At 44.8% G+C, this 23,886-nt stretch overlaps 1 protein-coding gene across 7 annotated transcripts in view; it reads right to left on the bottom strand.

Moving 5' to 3' along the window:
• The window catches only part of B9D2 (B9 domain containing 2), a 51,927-nt gene extending 29,374 nt beyond the window's left edge, over positions 1-22,553 (bottom strand). For 3 of the 7 annotated variants that reach the window (XM_056539069.1, XM_056539063.1, XM_056539068.1), the window contains exons 1-4: positions 17,400-17,522; positions 15,308-15,397; positions 14,969-15,094; positions 11,737-11,990 (exon numbers count right to left, since the gene is read on the bottom strand). In XM_056539069.1, the coding sequence (XP_056395044.1) occupies positions 11,737-11,990; positions 14,969-15,094; positions 15,308-15,395 (468 nt within the window). In that variant the 5' untranslated portion in view covers positions 15,396-15,397; positions 17,400-17,522. Of the gene's footprint in view, positions 1-10,305; positions 11,991-14,968; positions 15,095-15,307; positions 15,398-15,615; positions 16,131-17,341; positions 17,523-22,530 lie in introns of those variants that run through there. The other 4 variants (XM_056539066.1, XM_056539065.1, XM_056539067.1 and 1 more) reach the window with 4 other exon arrangements.
• Between the last annotated feature and the right edge of the window lie 1,333 nt (positions 22,554-23,886).

Genomic DNA, 23,886 nt, shown 5'->3' with positions numbered 1-23,886 from the left:
GTATATATGTATGTATGTATGTGTGTGTATGTATATATGTATGTATGTATGTGTGTGTATGTATATATGTATGTATGTGTGTATGTTCCACCAAAACTTTCAAACGGCTAAAGATATTAACAGGATACTTGGTCACATGTTACTTTTATGTCCACTTAAAATATAGGATAGTTAATTTAACCCTTAACTACCCCCATTTGTGAGGGTCAGGGTTTTTGTTTAAAGTCCCATGCCAATCAATGGGAAATATATGTTACCACATAACTTCCATAGGGCTGGAGATATTTCAATAACTGGTCACATATTACGGGTCGGGAAAGGAGGTCGACATAGGAGGTCGGGATAGGAGGACGGGATAGGAGGGCGATATAGGAGGACGGAATAGGAGGACCGGGATAGGACACCGGGATAGGATGACGGGATAGGAGGTCGGGATAGGATGACGGGATAGGAGGTCGGGATAGGACGACGGGATAGGGGGACGGGATAGGACGACGGGATAGGACGACGGGATAGGACGACGGGATAGGACGACGGGATAGGACGACGGGATAGGACGACGGGATAGGACGACGGGATAGGAGGTCGGGATAGGAGGTCGGGATAGGAGGTCGGGATAGGAGGTCGGGATAGGAGGTCGGGATAGGGGGACAGGATAGGGGGGCGGGATAGGGGGACGGAATAGGGGGATGGGATAGGGGGATGGGATAGGAGGACAGGATAGGAGGACGGGATAGGAGGTCGAGATAGGAGGACGGGATAGGAGGACGGGATAGGAGGTCGGAATAGGAGGTCGCAATAGATGGACTGGATAGGAGGTCGAGATAGGAGGTTGGGATATGAGGACGGAATAGGAGGAGGAGATAGGAGGTCAAGATAGGAGGTCGAGATAGGAGGTCGAGATAGGAGGTCGAGATAGGAGGTCGAGATATGAGGACGGGATATGGGGTTGGTATATGACAACAATATATGAGGACGGGATATGAAGTCAAAATCTTCCTCCTTTGTTTATTTTCCTCCCCAACAAGGATTAGGAAGGAAAAACCGGGCAACGCCGGGTATTCAGCTAGTTATAAATAAAACTGGAAAAAAGCAGACCCTATATAAGACTTAGTCTCACCCTATAGTGTTCCATAATCCTATAAACTTACTGCAATCCTCTTCAATGCAGGTAAGGTACGTATATGATGAGGGCTGCTTGTGGGAGCAGACTGGAGAGTCTCTACCGTACCAGACTCCCGCTGGAATCTGAGGTGGTCAGCTGTTCGCCGCTAGTGATGTCACTATGGTGTTGGAGAAAGTCCACAATACCTCCAACACGTTTCTAAGACGTTCCGGTCTCCTTCGTCTGGGATAGATCTGTATTAGTTACCTCCACTATTTGGTATTCTGTTGTGCTGTGCACACAGTGGAATTTCCATGCCAAAAGTTTCCAGCATGGAAATTCCGATTTCCGTGTCCGCAGTAGGAACTAACAGGTTCATTCTTTCTGCGGACTCCGCACAGAATGTATAGCCGTCTATGAGAGGGCGCATTCCTGTGCGGTCCTAGCGCTGGTGCCTGCAGACTCCAGAATGCCAACACTGAGATTTTCCGGGTGGACATTCCGTGGTGTGAACATAGCCTAAGCCATGAGGAAGATATTGATAAAGATATCAGTATTGATCACAGTTTCTAAAGGGTGAATGGCGGACATCATTGTGATTACTGATGTACACTAATAGTGGAGGGTCCCCAGCTGCTATCAGACCCAGGGACCCTCCACTAATAGTGGAGTCAAGTGGAGCTCGAGTGCAGCTCCAGCGCTTGCTTTATAGACTGTGAAACTGCCCCATGTACATTGCTGTGTGTAAAATTGCCAGGGTACAACAACTTACTTGTACATTGCGTGTCCTCTAGGGGTTAAAGGGGTACTCTGCCCTTAGACATCTTATCTCCTATCCACGGGATAGGAGATAAGATGTCTGATCGCAGGGGTCCTGCCGCTGGGGACCCCCGCGATCTCCCTGCTGCACCCGGCATTTCTTTAGTGTCAGGTGCAGCATCGGAGCCTCGTGACATCACGGTCACCCCCCCGCTTGTGAGGTCACAGCCACGCCCCCTCAATGCAAGTCTATGGGAGGGGGGCATGGGAGGCCATCATGCCCCCCCTCCAATGGACTTGCATTGAGGGGGCGTGGCCGTGACATCACAAGTGGGTGTGACTGATGCCACGAGGCTCCGCCCCTAATAGCCAGTCATCCGGCACGGAGCGAAGTTTGCACCGGATGTCTGGGGTGCCGCAGAAGAGATCGCAGGGGTCCCCAGCGGCAGTACCCCCACGATCAGACATCTTATCCCTATCCTGTGGATAGGAGATAAGATGTCTAAGGGCAGAGTACCCTTTTAAACCCTAGAGGACACACAATGTACAAGTAAGTTGTTGTACCCTGTCAATTTGCACACACAGCAATGTACATGGGGCAGTTTTACAGTCTATGAAGCGAGCGCTGGAGCTGCACTTGACTCCACTATTAGTGAAGGGTCCCTGGGTCTGATAGAAGCCGGGGACCCTCCACTAATAGTATATATCAGTAATCACAATGATGTCCGCCATTCACCCTTTAGAAATATCTTCCCCATGTCTTAGGCTATGTTCACACCACGGAATGTCCACATACAAAATCTCAGTGCGGGCACCGGCGATAATATGCTGGCGCTAGGACCGCATAGGAATGCGCCCTCTCATAGACGGCTATGCATTCTGTTCAGAGTCCGCAGAAAGAATGAACGTGTTCATTCCTACTGCGGACACGGAAATCGGAAATTCCGTGCTGGTAACTTTTGGCATAGAAATTCCACTGTGTGCACAGCGCAACAGAATCCCGCTGAATTCAACAGGACTCTGCTGCAGCGGAATCTCCGTGCCGAATTCCAATTCATAACAAGCTCTGGTAAAGTGAAAGCTGAGCTGTGATTGGTTGCTGAGAGCAAAAGCTCTCACAGTTTGATAAATCAGGGCCTGTTACTGTGTTCAGATGTAAGCTGGGAGTCAATAATTAAATATAAAACATTTTTTGTTTTAACGTTTTTTTGGGGTCAGTTGCAGTTTTTTTTAGGGTGCATTCACACCACGTTTTTGCAATACAGTTCCCGTATCAGGTTTTTGATGAAAAACTGATTCCTCAAAACCGGACTTAACTGTATAAAAAAGTGTGTACAAATTTCAACACGTATACAGTTAAAAACCGTATATGGTTTGAAAAATGATGTTCGGTTGCATCCGTTTTTTAAGAAAAAAAGTATAAGTTTTTAACTGTACACTCCATTTTGAATAAAGTTTCACTTGTTTGATTGAAATTCCAAGAAAAAAAACTGTGCAAAGTCAAAAACCGTATGGTGCAAACCGGATGGAACCGTATGCACATTCAGTTCTGTACGGTTCCCATTGAGTCCCATGTTAAAAAAAAACGTACACGGTTTAATGCAGTTTTTCACCCAGACCAAAAAACGTGGTAGACTACAGTTTTGGGTACGGGAAAAAAAACTGACAAAACCGTACAGGATGCAAAACGGACACAACCTGATGCATCGTTTGGCATATTGTTTTCAATGGAGAGTCAATGCATACGGTTTCCAATACAGTTCCGTATGGTTTTCAAATTGAAAACGTAAATGGGAACTGTATTGCAAAAACGTGGTGTGAATGCAGCCTTAGAACTCTATAAATTGTAACAGCTGGAACAAAAACGAATGTAAAAATGTATGTATAGTGGTGGTGGTGTTTTCTTTGGCATTTTCCCCCTTCGCACTCTTCAAAAGAAATCCTTGAATCACACAATCAGATAAACATATGAATTATAATAAGCAAATTCAACTAAAGCATATAGTCATGTATATAGATGATAGGTTATACTTATGTAGATTATGTATAGTTTAGGAAAAAATGCTACAAAAATATATAATCAAAATAAACATATTTGTGGCATTTTAGGACATAAAATTCAATACAAAAATGTTAAAAGCACCTAGAGAAGAAGACAGAGAGAGCACCAAATGTGAGTCATATCCACTAAGATCAATCCATGACAAGGGTTAAAGGGGTACTCCCGTGAAAAACGGTTCTTTTTTTTTTTTTCAATCAACTGATGCCAGAAAGTTAAACAGATTTGTAAATTACTTCTATTTAAAAAATCTTAATCCTTCCAATACATTTTATGGGCTGTATACTACAAAGGAAATGCTTTTCTTTTAGGATTTCTCTGATGTCATGAGCACAGTGCTCTCTGCTGACCTCTGCTGTCCATTTTAGGAACTGTCCAGAGCAGCATATGTTTGCTATGGGGATTTTCTCCTGCTCTGGACAGTTCCAAAAATGGACAGCAGAGGTCAGCAGAGAGCACTGTGCTCGTGACATCAGAGAAATCCAAAAATAATAGCATTTCTTCTGTAGTATACAGCCTCTAAAAAGTACTGGAAGGATTAAGATTTTTTAATAGAAGTAATTTGCAAATCTTCTTCTAAATTTACCCCCCTACAATTCCTGGCGGAACTATTGATCTCTTTCAACAGGCCGTTTGTAGAGAGGTTACAGCCCTTATTTATCCCCAACCTAAACATAACATCACTAAAGGAGAAACGAAAGCTTTAGATTGGTTAGCCAGTAATACTGACATCACTATCTCCAGAGCTGATAAGGGAGGGGCCATCGTAGTATGGTTCAAAAGAGACTATCAAAATGAGGCATCTAAACAGTTAAATGATAACAGAGTCTATGAAAAACTTAACAGTAACCCAGTCCCTAAAATCATGAACAAATTGCGTACATTTCTTAGAACTTACGTAGAAAAATCCATCATAGATGCTAAGAAAGCAGAGAAACTCCTCCCTAACCACCCGAAAAATGCACATTGGTATATGCTACCGAAAGTTCATAAGGGTTGCATTCCTCCTCCAGGCCGCCCCATAATTGCGGGTATTTGGAGTCCCACCCAATTCTTGTCAAGTTTTATTGACTGGTTGATCTCCCCTATTTTGAAGCAGATACCCACCTATCTGCGCAATACGGGAGATCTGATTGTGGCCCTGGAAGATATGCAGTGGCAGGCAGGTTTCCATTTAGCCTCAATTGACGTAGAAAGCCTGTATACCCGCATCCCTTGGGGTGCGGGTATACAGGCTTTGAAAGAATTTCTTCAATGTACCAACAAGTCCCCAGAGTTCATTCGTTTTGTCGCTGAAGCCACTGAATTTATCCTTAGTAACAACGTGTTTCAATATGAAGGTGAGTGGTATAGACAAACTAACGGAACCGCGATGGGGACCCCGGTCTCTTGTGCTTTTGCGAACATTTTTCTGGCTATTTTTGAGAGGCGTTATATTTTTTCTTCCACAAATCCATTTGTTAAATACATCCACACCATATGGCGTTATGTGGATGACATATTCGTGGTGTGGACAGGAAACGAATTTCAGTTCAATGAGTTCGTTTCACATCTTAATAACATTAATACCATGAATATGTCCTTCACTTCCCAATACGGAGACACTGCATTGGAGTTTCTGGATGTTCAGATAGAAATAATTGAGGGAGAAATTGTAACCCTACGGGTTTAGAGAACCCACATCCAGAAATTCCATATTGCATTATGGCTCCTCCCACACATTAAATACTAAAAATAGTATTCCCTATAGTCAGATGGTGCGTCTAAAAAGAATGAACAATAAGAAAGGCAGATATGACACCCAAATTAATGATTTAGAGCACTGTCTCAGAAACAGGTTATCCAAACAAGATCCTTCAAGAAGCAAGAAAAAAGGCAGGTAAAATTGAGCGAAAGGATTTATTGAAACTTAAGGATAATACTATAACATCTGAAAAGTTCACATTTATCTTCTCTAATACCCCCCTTAATGATGTCATTAGAAGGGCAATTGCAAATAATTGGTTCATCCTACAGCAAGACAAAGATCTTGCAGACCTTGCTAACGATAATCCCATTGTGACATACAGAAGGAGCAGGACCATCGGAGATTATATCAAACAACAATCTAAAAGAAAAGAACGAAAAAAGTAGAAAAATGCACTGGTGGTCAGAACAAAGACCTATAGGTAATTTCCAATGTGGGTCTTGCTCCTTCTGTAGTCACAATGCGAAATGTAAAGAGTGAAATCTAGGGGGCTACAATATAAAAATTACCAGTTCATTACATGCAGATCTGATTTTGTAGTGTATGCCATGTGGGCATTTCTACATCGGGAAAACGATTCGCCTACTTTTTCACCGGGTGAGGGAACATTTTAGATCCCTAAAAACCGGAGTTGGAGCAACAAGATTTATTGCCCACATCACAGAGAGGCACAAAGGTTTCACACCAACTCCAGGGAAGACAGGCATCACCTCTTGTTGAGTAAAGAGGCTAGGTGGATCTCTAGGCTGAACGCCACGGGACGCCTAGGATTAAACTAAAGAAATGAAAAATCCTTCTATGTAAATAATAGATTTTTTCTGCTGCCTGCTTCCATGTTTCACTAGTTAGTGTATAGTAATCATATGTGTTGTTTATTTTTCACGTTTTGTTCACGTTTGAATTTATTTATTTTTCTGTGTATACCTGGTATCCGGTGGTTCCCTCCCCCTACCTTTATATACACTCCATCACATGTGATCCCCTAGGGGCCTGACGAAGCGCGCAAGCGCGAATACGGACCGTCGCCCATTCCTCTTCCCCGCCTGCTACACCTGTCCGCTCTCCCCTGCACATACCACCTCGCTAGAAGCTTGATATGAAATAAAGAAGCTGGCGATTTAACTTCTGACCTGGTGAGCGCTTCATTCCTGTGTTCCTTTGTTTGGTATATAATTTACAAATCTGTTTAACTTTCTGGCACCACCAGTTGATTTAAAAACAAAAGTTTTCCATGGGAGTACCCCTTTAAAGGGCTCAGCGCTGACCACAACATCAAAAATGCCTGCGGGGCGCTCCGCTCACAGAACAAATCAAAATAAATCAATTGTATACAAAGTATAGCGAAGCGGGAAAACTCACCGCATCCGGCAGTAAATGTGACGGTCAGAAGATACGGGGAGGCATACGAACGCACAATGGAGCGCTCTGAGTGTTTCGTTGCACATTCGTATGCCTCCCCGTATCTTCTGACCGTCACATTTACTCCTGGACACGGTGAGTTTTCCTGCTTCTCTTTACTTTGTATACATTTTCAATAGCAATTTTAATCTCCTTTCCTTTGTTACTTGTAGCACATTTTACTGCAATACATGTGTGTTGTGGTGAACTGTCAAACTGCTGATGTCCTATTATATCTATCAAGGCAACAACTAAGGGGTAGTGGGCAGCGATGATGGGACCAGGAGGAAGCTTCTTACCACCTAGATGAAGTGGCAGCGCGCGTGCTCGGCCACCACTCCATTCATTTTCTATGGGATTACTGAACATTGCCAAGCGCTGGACGCAGTTTCGTTCAGAAGCCTTAAAGACAATGAATGGAGCGGTTGCTAACCATCTGATCCATTCATGTGGGACAATTGACCTCCATTCTTGTAAATTATGGGGTCCCAGCAATCAGACCTCCAACATCAGCAAGTTAAAATAACCCCTCTAAGCACTACACAATGCCCATTCACATCAATGTCATACAAAAGAAAAAGATGCCAGCTCACCCCTCGGCTGCACGTTCGTAATGTAAATGCCTCCTGCACGGATAGTTCACATGGTGCTCAGACTTAAAAGGTCACATTGGAGATGGTATATTCTATATCACAAACGTGGGATCCTGCACTAATACTTCGTGAAGGTAAAAATACCCTTTATTTTATCCATATTAAAAGCAGTAACTCACATTATGTACTTTAAAGTCAACATGCTTCGAGCCCTGCCCTCAGTCATAAGCAGAAACCCGAGGGTAGGGCTCCAAACATGTTGACTTTGTAAAGTACATCCTGAGTCGCTGCTTTTACTATGGCTACATTTAGTGTTTCCTAACCCGGCTGCCCTCAGCTGTTGCAAAACTACAACTCTCAGCATGCCCAGACAGCCTTTTCCTAAACAAAAGGATTTGTAATGGGAGATATGTGATCAATTGCTTGCAGGTATTTTGCACTGCAGCACAGATCTGCCTGCAAGTGTCCGTATTAAACCTAATTGGCTTACACAGCCTAACCAGTTGGCATGGCTACCATCGGCACCCCGCAATCACTTCATAGGGTGCCAATGGGGGGCAGAGGAAGCCGCTTCCCCCATCCTACCAAAATGCCAGGGTAGCCATTGACTGCAGAATTTAAGGTGTTAAATGGCCCAGATCAGAGCCAGCTCTAACCCTATGTTTAGTAGCGGGCCTGCTGTATGTGACAGCTGACTCCCACCTGCTGCTGAGCTACCTGCAGCACTCTGGCTGCTGGTGGGGGCACTGTAACTATACTGCAGCTATGCACATTGGCCTACTGCTAGCTGCTATATAACTACATAGGCTGGTTGGGAATAGGTTAAAAATAGGATGTTTTGTCTGAGTAATTCAAGAAAGGTCCTCCGAACAAGAGATGCTCCTTTTAGCAACTCTCACTTAGGTTAAGATATGAGAATTGTAAACAAAGACGCTTTTTTATCTCATACTAGCATTGCCGGGTCTTTCTAACTAGACTTTAAAAAAAAGGAAAAGCAACAACTACGCTCCTTTCCTTATATCCCGTCCACCACACTAACTCTTCTCCACACCTGCCTGACAGACAATGTTTAAGGGTAGGGTCACACGTAACGGATCAGCAGAGTACCCTGTAGATCTGCCAGTGACCAGACCCATTTTGTGCCTCCAGCTGTTGCCACCGCCCTTCCCCTGCCTAGCCCCTGGCCTGCTCCCAGCAGCAATCCACCACACAGGGCGCCTGCGAGTTGCTGAGTGCACTCTGACACTGCGGGGCAGCCATGATGTCTGAGTGCACTGTGTATGTGCGCGGTACTTAGACATTGCGGCTGCTCCGAGATGTCTGAATGGACTTGGCGACTCGCAGGCCCCCTGTGTATCTGCTCGTAGCGGCGGATTGCTGCTGGGAGCAGGCCAGGGGCGAGGCAGGGGAAGGGGGGGGTTGCAACAGCTGGAGGCACAAAATGGGTCGGGTCACCAGCGGATACACAGCGTAAAATACGCTGCGGATCTGCTGCCTGTGACCCTACCCTAAAAGTCCTGGGCAATCTCTGCAGCCAGAGAGAGTAATGTGATCAGGAGATGTACTGAAAGTCCCATGGACCCTCGCATAGGGTATGGGTTAGGGTTAATTTAACTCTACTATATTTTTAGCTCACAATTTAAGTAACACTTTCAAGTTACCAAATTCAATTGAAATATTTCTAGCTATTTGGAACTTATACTGGAACATACATTTATATATATAGGTTGAGTTGTATGTATATGTATGTATGTATATATATATATATATATATATATATATATATATATATAAGGAATAGGGACACAATAGGGAATATAGCTATAATAAATATTAATCCAAGGGAACCAGCACCCCAAGAAAAATCAGCACTGTGGTGCACGCAGAAACGAACCCCGGTCAGTGGTCCATATGTAGATAAAAATTAGTAGAAATCCGCAGCACACGAATCAATGAAGGAGCAAAAAAATTAAATTTATTCCATATCCAGGTGAAAATTACAGTGACGTTTCAACCAGCTCTCCTGGTCTTTCTCAAGCATTAAGAAAGACCAGGAGAGCTGGTTGAAACGTTGCTGTAACTTTCACCTAGATATGGAATAAACTAAATTTTTTTGCACCTTCATTGATTCGTGTGCTGCGGATTTCTACTAATTTTTATAATAAATATTCCCCATAAAAGTACTTTTGTTGTGGGGTCCCTTGCTCAGCATACAAGCCCTACTCAAGTATTACCTGGCTGGCCATCCAATTGACTGACAGGCATATAATATTAAAGTGGATGTGAAGTGAATGGTGTGTAATACCACACACAACCTAAGCACTAGGATGGTGCTGTTTTTTGGACAAAATTAGTTCTGTTTTTCTATTCCTGGGTGACCTCTATAAATTGGGAAAACAGTCTTATTTATAACCCTCATTGCCTGTTATTAGATAAGCATTCAGCTGCCATAAAAAATTCTTGAGGTCAGTATGCACTAGTCTGACTTTAACAGTAAAGAACCCCCCCCAACCTATGTGTCAATATGCCTTATATGGAGGGGTTGTTGTCCTGATGTAACCCCTTAAAGTAGTGAGGGAAAATACTTTTTAAAAAATTATCACATATTCTTGATTAAAAAAAAGCTCAGATTTTTTTTCTCATATACAATTTATTTAAATACTGTACAAAAAAGTTATTGAAAAATTAAAAATGTATAAAAAAAATCAGTATAAAATCTGAATGCAGAAAAGAAATGGATGTCCAGCGCCAGACTCGTGATTAGAACCTTTTGCTGAGTTGAAATCGGAAACATCACACAGACTTCGGTAATGTGACGCGTTTCGGCCTCACGGAGGCCTTAGTCATACACCTGTTACACGCACATGGATCCCTTATATATGGAAGCATATCTATGGTTCCAAAAAATTGTGCAAAGGTCCAAGCAGGTGACACCTCGTGCCTCATGCTGCAGGGAATTGAAAGGGTGTTAGTGCCACCGAGAAGAGGGAGTATGAAGCAGGAGGTTTTGGATCGCAAGATCTTTTTTTATCCTAAAATTAAACATGCGAGTACCAACCACATGGTCTGAACAGGAGGTTAGATACAATTTTGCATTATTGAACCCTGCTTAGCTCTCTGGTTGTAATTATTGTTTTTCCCTTTGTTTCTCTGTTCTCTCTTTTTCTATTCTGATAACTCTTTGTATATTTTTGTGTCGACTACAGTGGATGGTCCCAGCTTGGACTTACATTTATACCATATTGCATTTAGATGGTGTCGCAAAAATTCCCCGCTGATCTTCTGTTGTTTCTTGCTCACATGAGTTTGGTGTCTGTCTATGTTATTATATACAATTATTACATTTGTATGTGACAGATTAAATATATCATACCATGTCATGATAGCAAGTCCTAGGAGATCTGCTTTTATACTTTTATGTGCTTTTTTACTATATTTGTATTACATATGTTTTTATTAAGTATATGTTATTGTATGTGGAGGTGTGCGGTGATGTATCGCTGGTGGTTCCCATGCACGTCACTTCCCCCTTCCATATATAAGGGATCCATGTGCGTGTAACAGGTGTATGACTAAGTCCTCCTTGAGGTTGAAATGCGTCACGTTACTAAAGTCTGTGTGATGTTTCCGATGACAACTCAATAAAGGTTCTAATCACGAGTCTGGCGCTGGAGATCCATTTCTCTTCTTCATATGTGTGGGACGAGTCCATGTCCGGTCCATGCACCATTGGGGGTGAACATATAAAACAAAGACAGGCCCTCCTGATATAGGTATAACTTTTTCCAGCCAGTTCAGGGGTCTATATGATAAAAAATACCCAGACTGTGTAGTCCATAGATAAAAAGTGCAAACATCATACCAGGGCTTGATGCTATACATTTAGGGAGGCGAGAAGGTGTTCACACACACACACGGAAAAACAAAACTTTAGGCCTCTGCTGATGGATAATCTTGTATCAGATCCTTGGCCTTCTGAAGTCACCGCGGTGGTGTTATACTACGTATTGTAAAATTAGCATTCCACCCCAAATCGATCAAAGTTCCTGAGTATGACAGTAAGCTCCAGGTGTACCTGGCCCATGGCTGTGGTCTGTAGACGGTAGCGGTCAGCTCCTCCATAAATAAGATTCGGTGACTTCAGCTGTGGTCCGCCCCCTACAAACATTTGGGAAATCTGCTCCTGCCAGGTCCCCAGGGGTCTCCATGTGGGGCTGAGCAATGTGTGTGTTCCTGGAGTAGAAGGGATGTGCAGGAAGCTGTATCCATACAGCTCATTCCGACCAAAAGAGTCTTGATGCCAAACCTGAAGATGTAGCTTAGGCCAACCTACAATGAGGAGGTAGGTATAGTTTAGATGTCATCTCATAGGACAAGCTGAGAAATGAGACTTGGATAAGACCTTACTCTCTTATGATGAAAGACTCGTGTTACGAAAACCCCTCACCCAAATACTCAGGATCTCAGATCTGCTACATTCACTGCTTTAAAATTGTGGATATCCCTATACAGATACTGGTAACATTACATTTGCAAGTTTTTCTGATACCCATCCTGATATTTGCAGATCGAGCAGACACCATGTGATTAAAGGGCAGAGATACACAGCTTCTTCTTAATAGGTGCCCTCCATAGAAAAAAAAATCCCTTTTACCGTATATACTCGAGTATAAGCCGACCCGAGTATAAGCCGAGACCCCTAATTTCAACCCAAAATCCCAGGAAAAGTTATTGACTCGAGTATAAGCCTAGGGTGGGAAATACCTCATCCCCCCCTGTCATCATCCAGACCCGTCATTAACATCCTCATCATCCCCTTGTCATCATCCCACACATCCCCCCTTCATCATCCCCTTATCATCCCACACATCCCCTTATCCCACACATCCCCCCTTCATCATCCCCTTGTCATCATCCCACACATCCCCCCTTCATCATCCCCTTGTCATCATCCCACACATCCCCCCTTCATCATCCCCTTGTCATCATCCCACACATCCCCTTATCATCCCACACATCCCCCCTTCATCATCCCCTTGTAATCATCCCACACACCCCCCCTTCATCATCCCCACCCCCCTTCATCATCCCCACACCCCCCTTCATCATCCCCACACCCCCCTTCATCATCCCCACACCCCCCCCCCCCCCTTCATCATCCTCTTCTCATCATTCGCCCTCAGTGGTCTTCAACCTGCGGACCTCCAGAGGTTTCAAAACTACAACTCCCAGCAAGCCCGGGCAGCCATCGGCTGTCCGGGCTTGCTGGGAGTTGTAGTTTTGAAACCTCCGGAGGTCCGCAGGTTGAAGACCACTGCGGCCTTCAACATGCGGACCTCCAGAGGTTTCAAAACTACAACTCCCAGCAAGCCCGGGCAGCCATCGGCTGTCCGGGCTTGCTGGGAGTTGTAGTTTTGAAACCTCCGGAGGTCCGCAGGTTGAAGACCACTGCGGCCTTCAACATGCGGACCTCCAGAGGTTTCAAAACTACAACTCCCAGCAAGCCCGGGCAGCCATCGGCTGTCCGGGCTTGCTGGGAGTTGTAGTTTTGAAACCTCCGGAGGTCCGCAGGTTGAAGACCACTGCGGCCTTCAACATCATCCAGCCCCCTCTCACCCCCTTTAGTTCTGAGTACTCACCTCCGCTCGGCGCTGGTCCGGTCCTGCAGGGCTGTCCGGTAAGGAGGTGGTCCGGTGAGGAGGTGGTCCGGGCTGCTATCTTCACCGGGGGCGCCTCTTCTCCGCGCTTCCGGCCCGGAATAGAGCCGTTGCCTTAACAACGACGTATCTGCGTCGTTGTCACGGCAACGTGACTATTCTGAGGCCGGGCCCGAAGCGCTTAGAAGAGGCCTCCCCGGTGAAGATAGCAGCCCGGAACCAGTATCCCACCGGACCACCTCCTTACCGGACAGCCCTGCAGGACCGGACCAGCGCCGAGCGGAGGTGAGTACTCAGAACTAAAGGGGGTGAGAGGGGGCTGGATGATGTTGAAGGCCGCAGTGGTCTTCAACCTGCGGACCTCCGGAGGTTTCAAAACTACAACTCCCAGCAAGCCCGGACAGCCGATGGCTGCCCGGGCTTGCTGGGAGTTGTAGTTTTGAAACCTCTGGAGGTCCGCAGGTTGAAGACCACTGCGGGTGGGGGAGTTCACTCGAGTATAAGCCGAGGGGGGTGTTTTCAGCACGAAAAATCGTGCTGAAAAACTCGGCCTATACTCGAGTATATACGGTAACTTTTTTCTGCTCTAGGGCTGAGGTCTCATCATTCACTCTGTGATCTGGAGTGGTGCAGGACCTGCTGCACAATGAATTGACAATATTATGCAGCTTACAGAAGAAATTCCTGCACCATTACAGAGTGGAGGATGCAGAGGCCTCAGCGCAGAAGCGGAGGGAAGGTGTGTGGGATTCTTTTAACTACTTTTAAAACTTAATGGGGGCATTTACTTAATAAGCACCATACCTACCTGACTACCTAACTACTGGGGGGTTTCTACCTTAAAGGGGAGGGTTCCCTATCTACTTGGGGCTTCTACCTAATAGGAGGGATTCTCTACTTAGCTATCTTCTGGGGGCTTCTAATTAAAAGTGGGAGATTCCCTACCTGCCTACTGGGGGCTTCTACCTAATAGGGGGGTTCCCTAACTAGTTACTGGGGGATTCCCTACCTACCTACAGACTAGGAGCTTCTACCTAATAGGGGTGATCCCCTACCTACCTGTGGCTTCTACCTAACATAAGGGGGGGGGGGCTTAAATCTAAAAGGGGCAGATTACCTACTACTAGGGGCTTCTACTTAATAGGGGGGATGCCCTACTTACTTATATATCTCTCCACCTATAGGGGGCTTCTAACTAATATTTAAGATTCCCTTCCTAGTTATTGGGAGCTTCTACCCAACAGGGTGGATTTCCTACCTACTTACTTGGGGCTTTTCCCTAATAGAGGGGATTCCTTACTACTAATTATGAGTGTAAGTGGGGACCTCATGTTACACTTTCATCTAAGGATTTACAAAGTCTCAAGCCACCTCTGCTGTCATGACATAAAAAGAAATTATCAGTTATCGATATCTGAGAGTACCTAAAAAAAAAAAAAAAAAGTATCAAATCTCATAATCTATTTAAAAGAACAGAATCAGGACATCCCTATTTATAATCATTCTTTCCCTGCAATTATATAAATCAGTGCTACATATGCTTCCAGGATGAGCAGGGCTGCAGTATCAAGCCATTTTAAATAATATAGATGTGAGAGCAAGAGAAGTCTTTCACCTGCTGAAGAAATTAACAAATACAAACTAACTTACCTTGCAATCCCTTGGTTGCAAAATGTATGTCAATAGGGTGTGACCAGAAAGCCATGTCTTCATTCTGAGGATTGTCCACCTGCGTCTGACCTTCCACAGTTCCTGAGAGCAACTTCCAGGCTCCCCCTACATGAGACATACAGAAATAAAGCAAAATTTAAAAAAATGCTGAATTAAGGGAGAGCAAGAAAAATCACCAGGCTTTATATGGCTAGATTTTACAACATGAAATATTTTATGGATATCACTGGTAAAGTGGGGGAAGAAGTAGCTAGTTTATTCCAATGGGTTTACATGAACACCAACTTCATTCAGATTATTATTGGCAATAACTCTTACCTGTGTGTACCCCCCATTTACAAAATAAGCTGTGTTGTGGAAAGCTGCTGGCACCAACGATCTGTCCAATGATGTGGACCTCCGCCATCTCTGAAAAGAAATGTGACATGTAACAAGGCATATATATATATATATATATATATATATATATATATATACACGGCATTATGTTTTCAGTTTCCTCTGGATACCAAATCTTTATGCTATGCTTAAGCCCCAATCTCCAGTACAGTGTTCTCCGCAGCTGTCACCATTTCCATGAAGCACAAGGGTCTAATGAAAACCATGTGATGTTACCAAGATCTTACAGAAATCTCCCCATGGCACTGGTATCCCAAAAGTTATCAAATGGCCCAGATCAGGCATAATCAGGCTCCGCCCCCTGAGGAGGAGAGGTGACGCGCGCTGGCCAGGTGTCAGTGAAGCGCGGCCCTGCTTGAACAGAGGATCGGGTCTGCCTTTCCCTAGCCTGATCGAAGTCTTTCTATAGAAAAAAATATATATATAAGTAAGTTTTATAGAGGAATAAGGGCATAAGAAGAGCTTCATCTGACATCACGCCGGCCGGGCAACGCCCCCTCGCTCACACAAGGCTCTCAGAGTGAGCAGCAGAGATACCTGAACATAACGTATTTATCTGCTGTTTTAAGAGAAAATAAATGCAGGGATAACGTTAGTGAAAGTCTGGGACAGCTGGGGAGGGGGATTAGGGAAAGTTTAGTTGATGATAGGTACTCTTTAAAGGGGTACTCCGGCCCTGAGACATCTTATCCTCTATCCAAAGAATAGGGGATAAGATGTCTAACCACGGGGGTCACGCCGCTGGAGCCCCCCGCAATCTTGTATTCGCCACCCTCCTGTTTGAGCTGCACGCCGCGGTGCCAGCTCACAAACAGCCGTGTGGCGACCACGGGGCCAGAGTATCATGACGTCATGACTCCGCCCCCGTGTGATGTCACCCCCACCCCCGCCATGCAAGTCTATGGGAGGGGACGTGGCGATACTCCGGCCCCGTGGTCACCACCCGGCTGTTTGGTGAGCTGACACCGCGGCGTGCAGCTCAAACAGGTGGGTGGCGAATACAAGATTTCGGGGGTCCCCGTGGTGAGACATCTTATCCCCTATCCAGGGCCGGAGTACCCCTTTAAGTCACTAGAGCCACTGAAATGAATGGCGCCCGTCGCTCTATGTTACAGTATATGTCGGCATCCCGTGTTGGCAGGATGCTGAAGGATACATCTGACGGAAGCCATAACGCAGTGTGAACATAGCCTTAGTCACGGGAAAAAAAATTTGCAGCCATATCCGTTTCTTTCCTATATAGCCTATATGTTAGACAGCATTAACGCGGGGTTAACCCACCCTAAGGCCACAACAAGTCTCATCTAGAGATGAGCGAACTTACAGTAAATTCGATTCGTCACGAACTTCTCGGCTCGGCAGTTGATGACTTTTCCTGCATAAATTAGTTCAGCTTTCAGGTGCTCCGGTGGGATGGAAAAGGTGGATACAGTCCTAGGAAAGAGTCTCCTAGGAATGTATCCATCTTTTCCAGCCCACGGGAGCACCGGAAAGCTGAACTAATTTGTGCAGGATAAGTCATCAACTGCCGAGCCGAGAAGTTCGTGACGAATCGAATTTACTGTAAGTTCACTCATCTCTAGTCTCATCATATGACCGACAGGCCCCATTCACATTATATTTAAGCGGTCCAGACATATACCATGGCGTAGTTGCAGGTCTTAATAGGCCAATGTAGTGTACTACGCTTTTCACGTATGCTGCAAAACTACAACCCCCAGCATGCCCGGACAGCCAACGGCTGTCCGGGCATGCTGGGAGTTGTAGTTTTGCAACATCTAGAGCCACAGTTTTGAGTCCACTGTTCTAGCCCCACACACGTGTTTAACCCTTCACTGCTCCATCTTACTCTCCTCCCTGACTTTTATGTGATGCCCCTCCCTCTTATATATCGATTATTTATTTATATATATATATATATATATATATATATATCCCTCTTATATATTTTACATTTTTCTCCACATTTCACACGCCGCTTCTACAGCACAAAATGATCGTCATTACGTACGAGTAGGAAGCGCCTACGTGTCCCCCACGCTCCCGTTCACACTGCCAGGTTTGTCCGCCGTGTAGATCGCGACGGTAGAGGTTCTGCTGTTGCTAGGCAACAAGGGAAGTCGCCCGCTTCGTAAGTGAAAACGGAAGTGACGCATCTACTGAGCGCGTCATGACGCCCTAACCGTGCGCGGCCATGATGACTAAGGGCAAACAGTTTCCATGGATACTCACAGAAACAGGAAATTGTTCTTTTACTGGTCATACCCTACAGATCTGGCATAGCTGCAGTTTAACCCCATGAAAGCTGCGATTCCGCACAACTTTTGTGTGGCTTTTATTTTTTGGCCAGAAAAAAATAAAAACCATTAAAAAAAATTTATTTTTATTTTTTTCTCCTCACATGTGGTTTTGGTCATTTTTTTTTCTCCAAAAAAAGCTGGTTTTAGTAAGTGTTCCGTATTTGGCTGCTGCATATTTTTCCACCCATTGAAACCAACTGCATATTTTACTACCCATTAAGTAGAAATAGGTAGAAAAATACACAGCAGAAGATACGCAGCAAAATACGGCATGTGACCCTACGCTGAAGGTTTTTTTGTGTTTTATTCCTTGCGTATTTTTTTATTATTATGTGATTTTTTTCATGAGGGACATATGCTTAACCCCTTCCCTCTCGGGCCATTTAAAATGTTTGCACTTTTGTTTCTTCCTCCTCACGTTCTAAAAATCAGAACGCTTTCAATTTTCCACCTACAGACCCATATGAGACTTGTTTTTTACGCCACCAGTTTTACTTTGTAATAAATCATTTCACCACAAAATCTACGGCGAAACCAGAAAAAAAATACTTGTGGGTCAAAATTGAAAAAAAAAAATGCCATTTTGTACATTTTTGGGGCTTCTAATTCTACCCAGTGTCCTTTTCAGTACAAATGACACCTTATCTTTATTCCATAGGTCCATATGGTTACAAGGCTACCCAATATATGTAGGTTTTATTTTATTTTACTACTTTAAAAAAATTATAAATTTAACTTGTTAAAAATGGTCAAATTCTGACCCCTATAACTTTTTTATTTTTCAGTATATATGGATGTATGAGGGCTATTTTTTTGCACCATGATCTGAAGTTTTTATCTGGCCCATTTTTATTTTGATGGCACCTTTTGATCGCGTTTTATAATTTTTTTTTCTAGTATATGAAGTGACTAAAAATACGCATTTTTGGACTTTGGAATTTTTTTTTCCCGCTTGCGCCTTTGACCGTTTAGTTTAATGAACATAATATTTTAATAGTTTGGACATTTACTCACGCGGCAATACCACACATGTTTAGGTTTTATTTTTTTGACCTTTTTTTTTTTCCTGAAAAATGGGGGGGGGGGGGTGATTTAAACTTTTATTAGGGAAGGGGTTAATGCATATTTATTTACTTTTTATTAATTAATTAATTAATTAATTTACACTTTTTTTGTCCCCATAGGGGACTACAACATGCAATCTCTAATTTGCATACACTGATCAATGCTTCTCCATAGGAGAGAATTGATCAGTGTTTTCGGTGCTCTATTGCTTCAGCCTTGCAAAGCTAAATGCAAGGCTGGAGCACAGATCGGACGGCCGGGAGGAAGGTAAGACACCTCCCGCTGTCCTCTCAGCTGATTGGGATGCTGCAGTTTCACCGCTGCAATCCCAATCACCCCGCTGAGCTAGCCAGGAACGGAATTAACCTCTTTAGATGCCGCAATCAACTTTGATCGCAGCATCTAAAGGGTTAATGCCAGACATCAGCACGATCAGCGATGTCTGGCATTAGTCGTGGGTCTAAAAAATGAAAGAAGCGCTCTGATTGGTTGCTATAGGCAATACAGCAATTCTTACTCTGGACAGGTTTTGATAAATTTCCCCATTATGTTTTCTTTTTTGCCATTTTCCTCTTTTCCTCATTCTTTTGATAAAGGTTTAAACGGAGGAAAATTGCCAGTTTAAAAAAAATAAATAAAAAAAAAATAGTATCAACTCAATACCCTTAGCATTCTATTGGAAAAATAGCCCTGAGCCTAAAAACACCATAAGAGTGAAAAAACACCAAAAGAAAAAAATATGCCTATGAGTCTGGAGTTTCATACTTCCCTACTGATTTCAGTTAGCATCTGGCCACAGCATTTTTGTCATACAGCAAGTATAGCATTTGTTTGGATGTTTTTTTTATTAAAAAAAAAATCCAAGTGGAATCCCAGCCTTACCCTTAGATTTAGGAACTACTTTCCCCATTCCACATGAGATCTACCATATTTTTCGCCGTATAAGACGCACTTTTTCTTCCCCAAAACTGGGAGGAAAAAGTCAGTGCGTCTTATACGGTGAATACTCCCCTATCGGGGTGGTCCCTGCGGCCATCAACGGCCGGGAACCGCGGCTAATACAGGACATCATCGATCGCGGTGATGCCCTGTATTACCCCTTCAGACGCGGCGATCAAAGCTGACCGCCGCGTCTGAAGGGAAAGTGACACTAACCCGGCTGTTCAGTCGGGCTGTTCGGGACCGCCGCGATTTCACCGCGGCGGTCCCGAACAGCCCGACTGAATAGCCGGGTTAGTGCTTACAGGACACCGGGAGGGACCTTACCTGCCTCCTCTGTGTCTTCTCCGTTCAGGGATCTCCTGTATGGCCGGCGCTCTCCTTCCTCGTCATCACGTCGTCGCGTACGTGCGTCGGCGTGCGTAACAACGTGATGGCGGCGACGGAGAGCGAGGATACCCGGCCGGCAGCAGAGATGTTCCGGAGAGATGGGGACACGGCGACAGCGATGGAGCAACATCCAGGGCAGCGGTGACGGGTCCGGAGCGGCGGGGACACGTGAGTATTACCTCCTATGCAGTGGTCTTCAATCTGCGGACCTCCAGATGTTGCAAAACTACAACTCCCAGCATGCCCTGACAGCCGTTGGCTGTCCGGGCATGCTGGGAGTTGTAGTTTTGCAACATCTGGAGGTCCGCAGGTTGAAGACCACTATTGGGTTCAAAATCTTAAATTTTTTAGATTTTGCACCTAAAAATAGGGTGCGTCTTATACACCGGTGCGTCCTATAGGGCGAAAAATACGGTAATATTCTTCTTTAGGCTCCAGTTGTATGGGCGCTGTTCCTATTTGCCGGACTGGTGGGGTTTCCACGTGGTCGAACCCTGTCACCAATCACGCCTTTATGGCCTTTGCATGCAATGTATTTCTACTGATCAAAAAATGCTAAACTGCATTTTTTTTTTTACTTGTATGCTCTATTGAACTCAGTAGTAAAGTGGTGATTAGTGCATTTTAGGCCTTCCTTTTGTAGCCGTAGTCTGTTTTTGTAAAAAAATCTGCCAATTTCTGTAGGTTTTATAGGCTATTTATGGGCGTTTTATGGCCAAAAAATGGCCAGATTTACTGTGTTGGAACATGGCCTTCCACCGATTATGACCAGAAAAATGGTATTTGTTTAAAGAGAAACTTATAGCCTGTTCACCAGCACTAAACCCAATATACTGGATTATAGGGTGGGTGAACATCTTAATAATAATAATAATAATAATTTTATTTATATAGTACCAAGAGATTCCGTAGCACTTTACAATTTTAGGGTACAATTAAAGGGGTTATCCAGGAAAAAACTTTTTTTTATAGATCAACTGGCTCCAGAAAGTTAAACATATTTGTAAATTACTTCTATTAAAAAATCTTAATCCTTTCAGTACTTATGAGCTTCTGAAGTTAAGGTTGTTCATTTCTGTCTAAATCCTCTTTGATGACACCTGTCTCGGGAAACACCCACTATAGAAGCAAATCCCCATAGAAAACCTCTTCTAAACTGGGCGTTTCCCGAGACAGGTGTCATCAGAGAGGATTTAGACAGAAAAGAACAACCTTAACATCAGAAGGTCATAAGTACTGAAAGGATTAAGGTTTTTTAATAGAAGTAATTTACAAATCTGTTTAACTTTCTTGAGTCAGTTGATATATATAAAAACGTTTTTTCCTGGATAACCCCTTTATTAAAGACAAGTATCAGACATAACAATGTGGTGCCGGGAGAGAGTAATGGTGTCTGGGGCTTTGCGGTGATAGTGCAGGGTATATTGGTGTTAACCCTTAATTCTCGTGAAGCCAGGGTGAGGTTTCCTCAATGTAATGGTCCTACCGCCAACCATCCCACAAACGGCAGGGAGAAATAACGGAATGCCCACAGCAGATTTTATTAAAGGGGTTGTGCGCTGCCCTGCCTTTCGGAGCTCCGCACGCAGCGTCTGGAAGTTCATTACTTCGAACGCTGTGTGTGGGCTTCCGTGTTCGCGGCCGCCGGGGGGGACGTCACGCCCGGCCCCCTCGTGACGTCACGCCCGCCCCCTATACCAAAGTCTATGAGAAGGTGGTGTGATTGCGGTCGCCCGGCGGCCGCGAACACGGAAGCCCGCACACAGCGTTCGGAGTAATGAACTTCCGGACGCTGCGTGCGGAGCTCCAAAAGGCAGGGCAGAGCACAACCCCTTTAAGTAAACTTGAAGTAAGGCTGGGTTCACACTACGTTTTCTCCCATACGGGAGCGCATACGGCAGGAGGGAGCTAAAAGCTCGCGCTCCCGTATGTAACCGTATGCGCTCCCGTATGTCATTCATTTCAATGAGCCGACCGGAGTGAAACGTTCGGTCCGGTCGGCTCATTTTTGCGCCGTATGCGCTTTTACAACCGGACCTAAAACCGTGGTTGACCACGGTTTTAGGTCCGGTTGTAAAAGCGCATACGGCGCAAAAATGAGCCGACCGGACCGAACGTTTCACTCCGGTCGGCTCATTGAAATGAATGACATACGGGAGCGCATACGGTTACATACGGGAGCGCGAGCTTTTAGCTCCCTCCTGCCGTATGCGCTCCCGTATGGGAGAAAACGTAGTGTGAACCCAGCCTAACTTTACTGCATATTTTATGCAACGGCATGGAACATAACAGTCTTTGCGAGAGAGAACCGCGGTACAGGTTCCTCACAGGTTTGCTGGGACTCCGGGATCAATGAGCTTTGGTGTTAGCCACTGTGCTACTAATTTTAGGAGATTTGCGTTTCTAGTAGTCACACAGAATTTAGTAGATTGAGCTTGGATAACTCACGGTTTTGTGGCTGCTAGGTATTAGGCTTCAGGCCTAGCTTGATTTGATGTTTGTGCTGAGATGTGCTTGGCTTTATAATCCAGAGCTAAGAGAGTAAGAGCAGAAGAGAGAGAATTTAGTGGCTGCAGCCCCTTATATATTAACCTGTTCAGGACCTAGGGTGTATGCATACGCCCTGCATCCCGAGTCCTTAAGGACGTAGGGCGTATAGATACGCCTGTGGGAATTCTGGTCCCTGCCGCTAGCCGGTTGGGGACCGGACCAGGATGCCTGCTGAAATCATTCAGCAGGCATCCCTGCACATCGCTGACGGGGGTCCTGAGACCCCCCCATGTCAATTCAGACATGCGATTTTCTCCTATTCCTGGCTGATCGGGTCTCTGGTGATCCGATGACCCGGAAAATAGGGATGATCGGAGCTGTCAGTGACAGCCCCGATCATCCTGAGGGATAGGAGCGAGGTCGCAGTGCTGCGATCTCCTCCTATCCCCTGCCATTGGTCAGAAATGAGTTCTGACCAATGGCAGTGCACGACAGGGGTTTGTCATGGAAACCCCCCCGCTCTGCCCACCCCTGGATGTCGCGCAGAACGAGGGGAGAAGATGGCGGCCGGTACCTGGAAAGAAGATGCTGTGGGGACCGCCGATCATCGGTGGAGACAGCGGAGATCAGCGGCGCAGGTAGGAAAGCGATGGTGGGGTGGGGGAAGGAAGGTGCAGTAAAGCGATCTTTACTGCTGCCCTTCTAGTGGTTGCCAAACTGCAACTCCCAGCATGCCCAGACAGCCAAAGGCTGTCTGGGCATGCTGGGAGTTGTAGTTTGGCAACATCTGGAGGGTCACAGTTTGGACACCACTATTACAGTGGTGCCCAAACTGTAGCCCTCCAGATGTTGCCAAACTACAACTCAGCATGTCTAGACTGCCTAGGCATACTGGGAGTTGTAGTTCTGTAACATCTGTCCCTTCCGATTTTGCAATTTTCATGAAAATTTTGAAAATTGCTGCTCTACTTTGAAGCCCTCTAATTTTTTCAAAAAGTCAAAATATGTCCATTTTATGATGCCAACATAAAGTGGACATATTGTATTTGTGAATCAATATAAAATGTGTTTTGAATATCAATTTTCCTTACAAGCAGAGAGCTTCAAAGTTAGAAAAATGCAACATTTTCTAAATTTTCATGACATTTTGGGATTTTTCACCAAGAAAGGATGCAAGTAACGCCGAAAATGTATCACTAACATAAAGAAGAATATGTCACGAAAAAACAATCTGAGAATAATCGGTAAAAGCATCTTAGAGTTATTAATGTTTAAAGTGACAGTGGTCAGAATTGCGAAAGAGGTCTGTGTCCT

Source organism: Hyla sarda, chromosome 9 (genome assembly GCF_029499605.1).
Source record: "Hyla sarda isolate aHylSar1 chromosome 9, aHylSar1.hap1, whole genome shotgun sequence".
Classification (NCBI taxonomy): Eukaryota; Metazoa; Chordata; class Amphibia; order Anura; family Hylidae; genus Hyla; species Hyla sarda.
The sequence above is the reverse complement of the archived record's forward strand: the minus strand, read 5'-3'. Positions and strand labels throughout refer to the sequence as shown.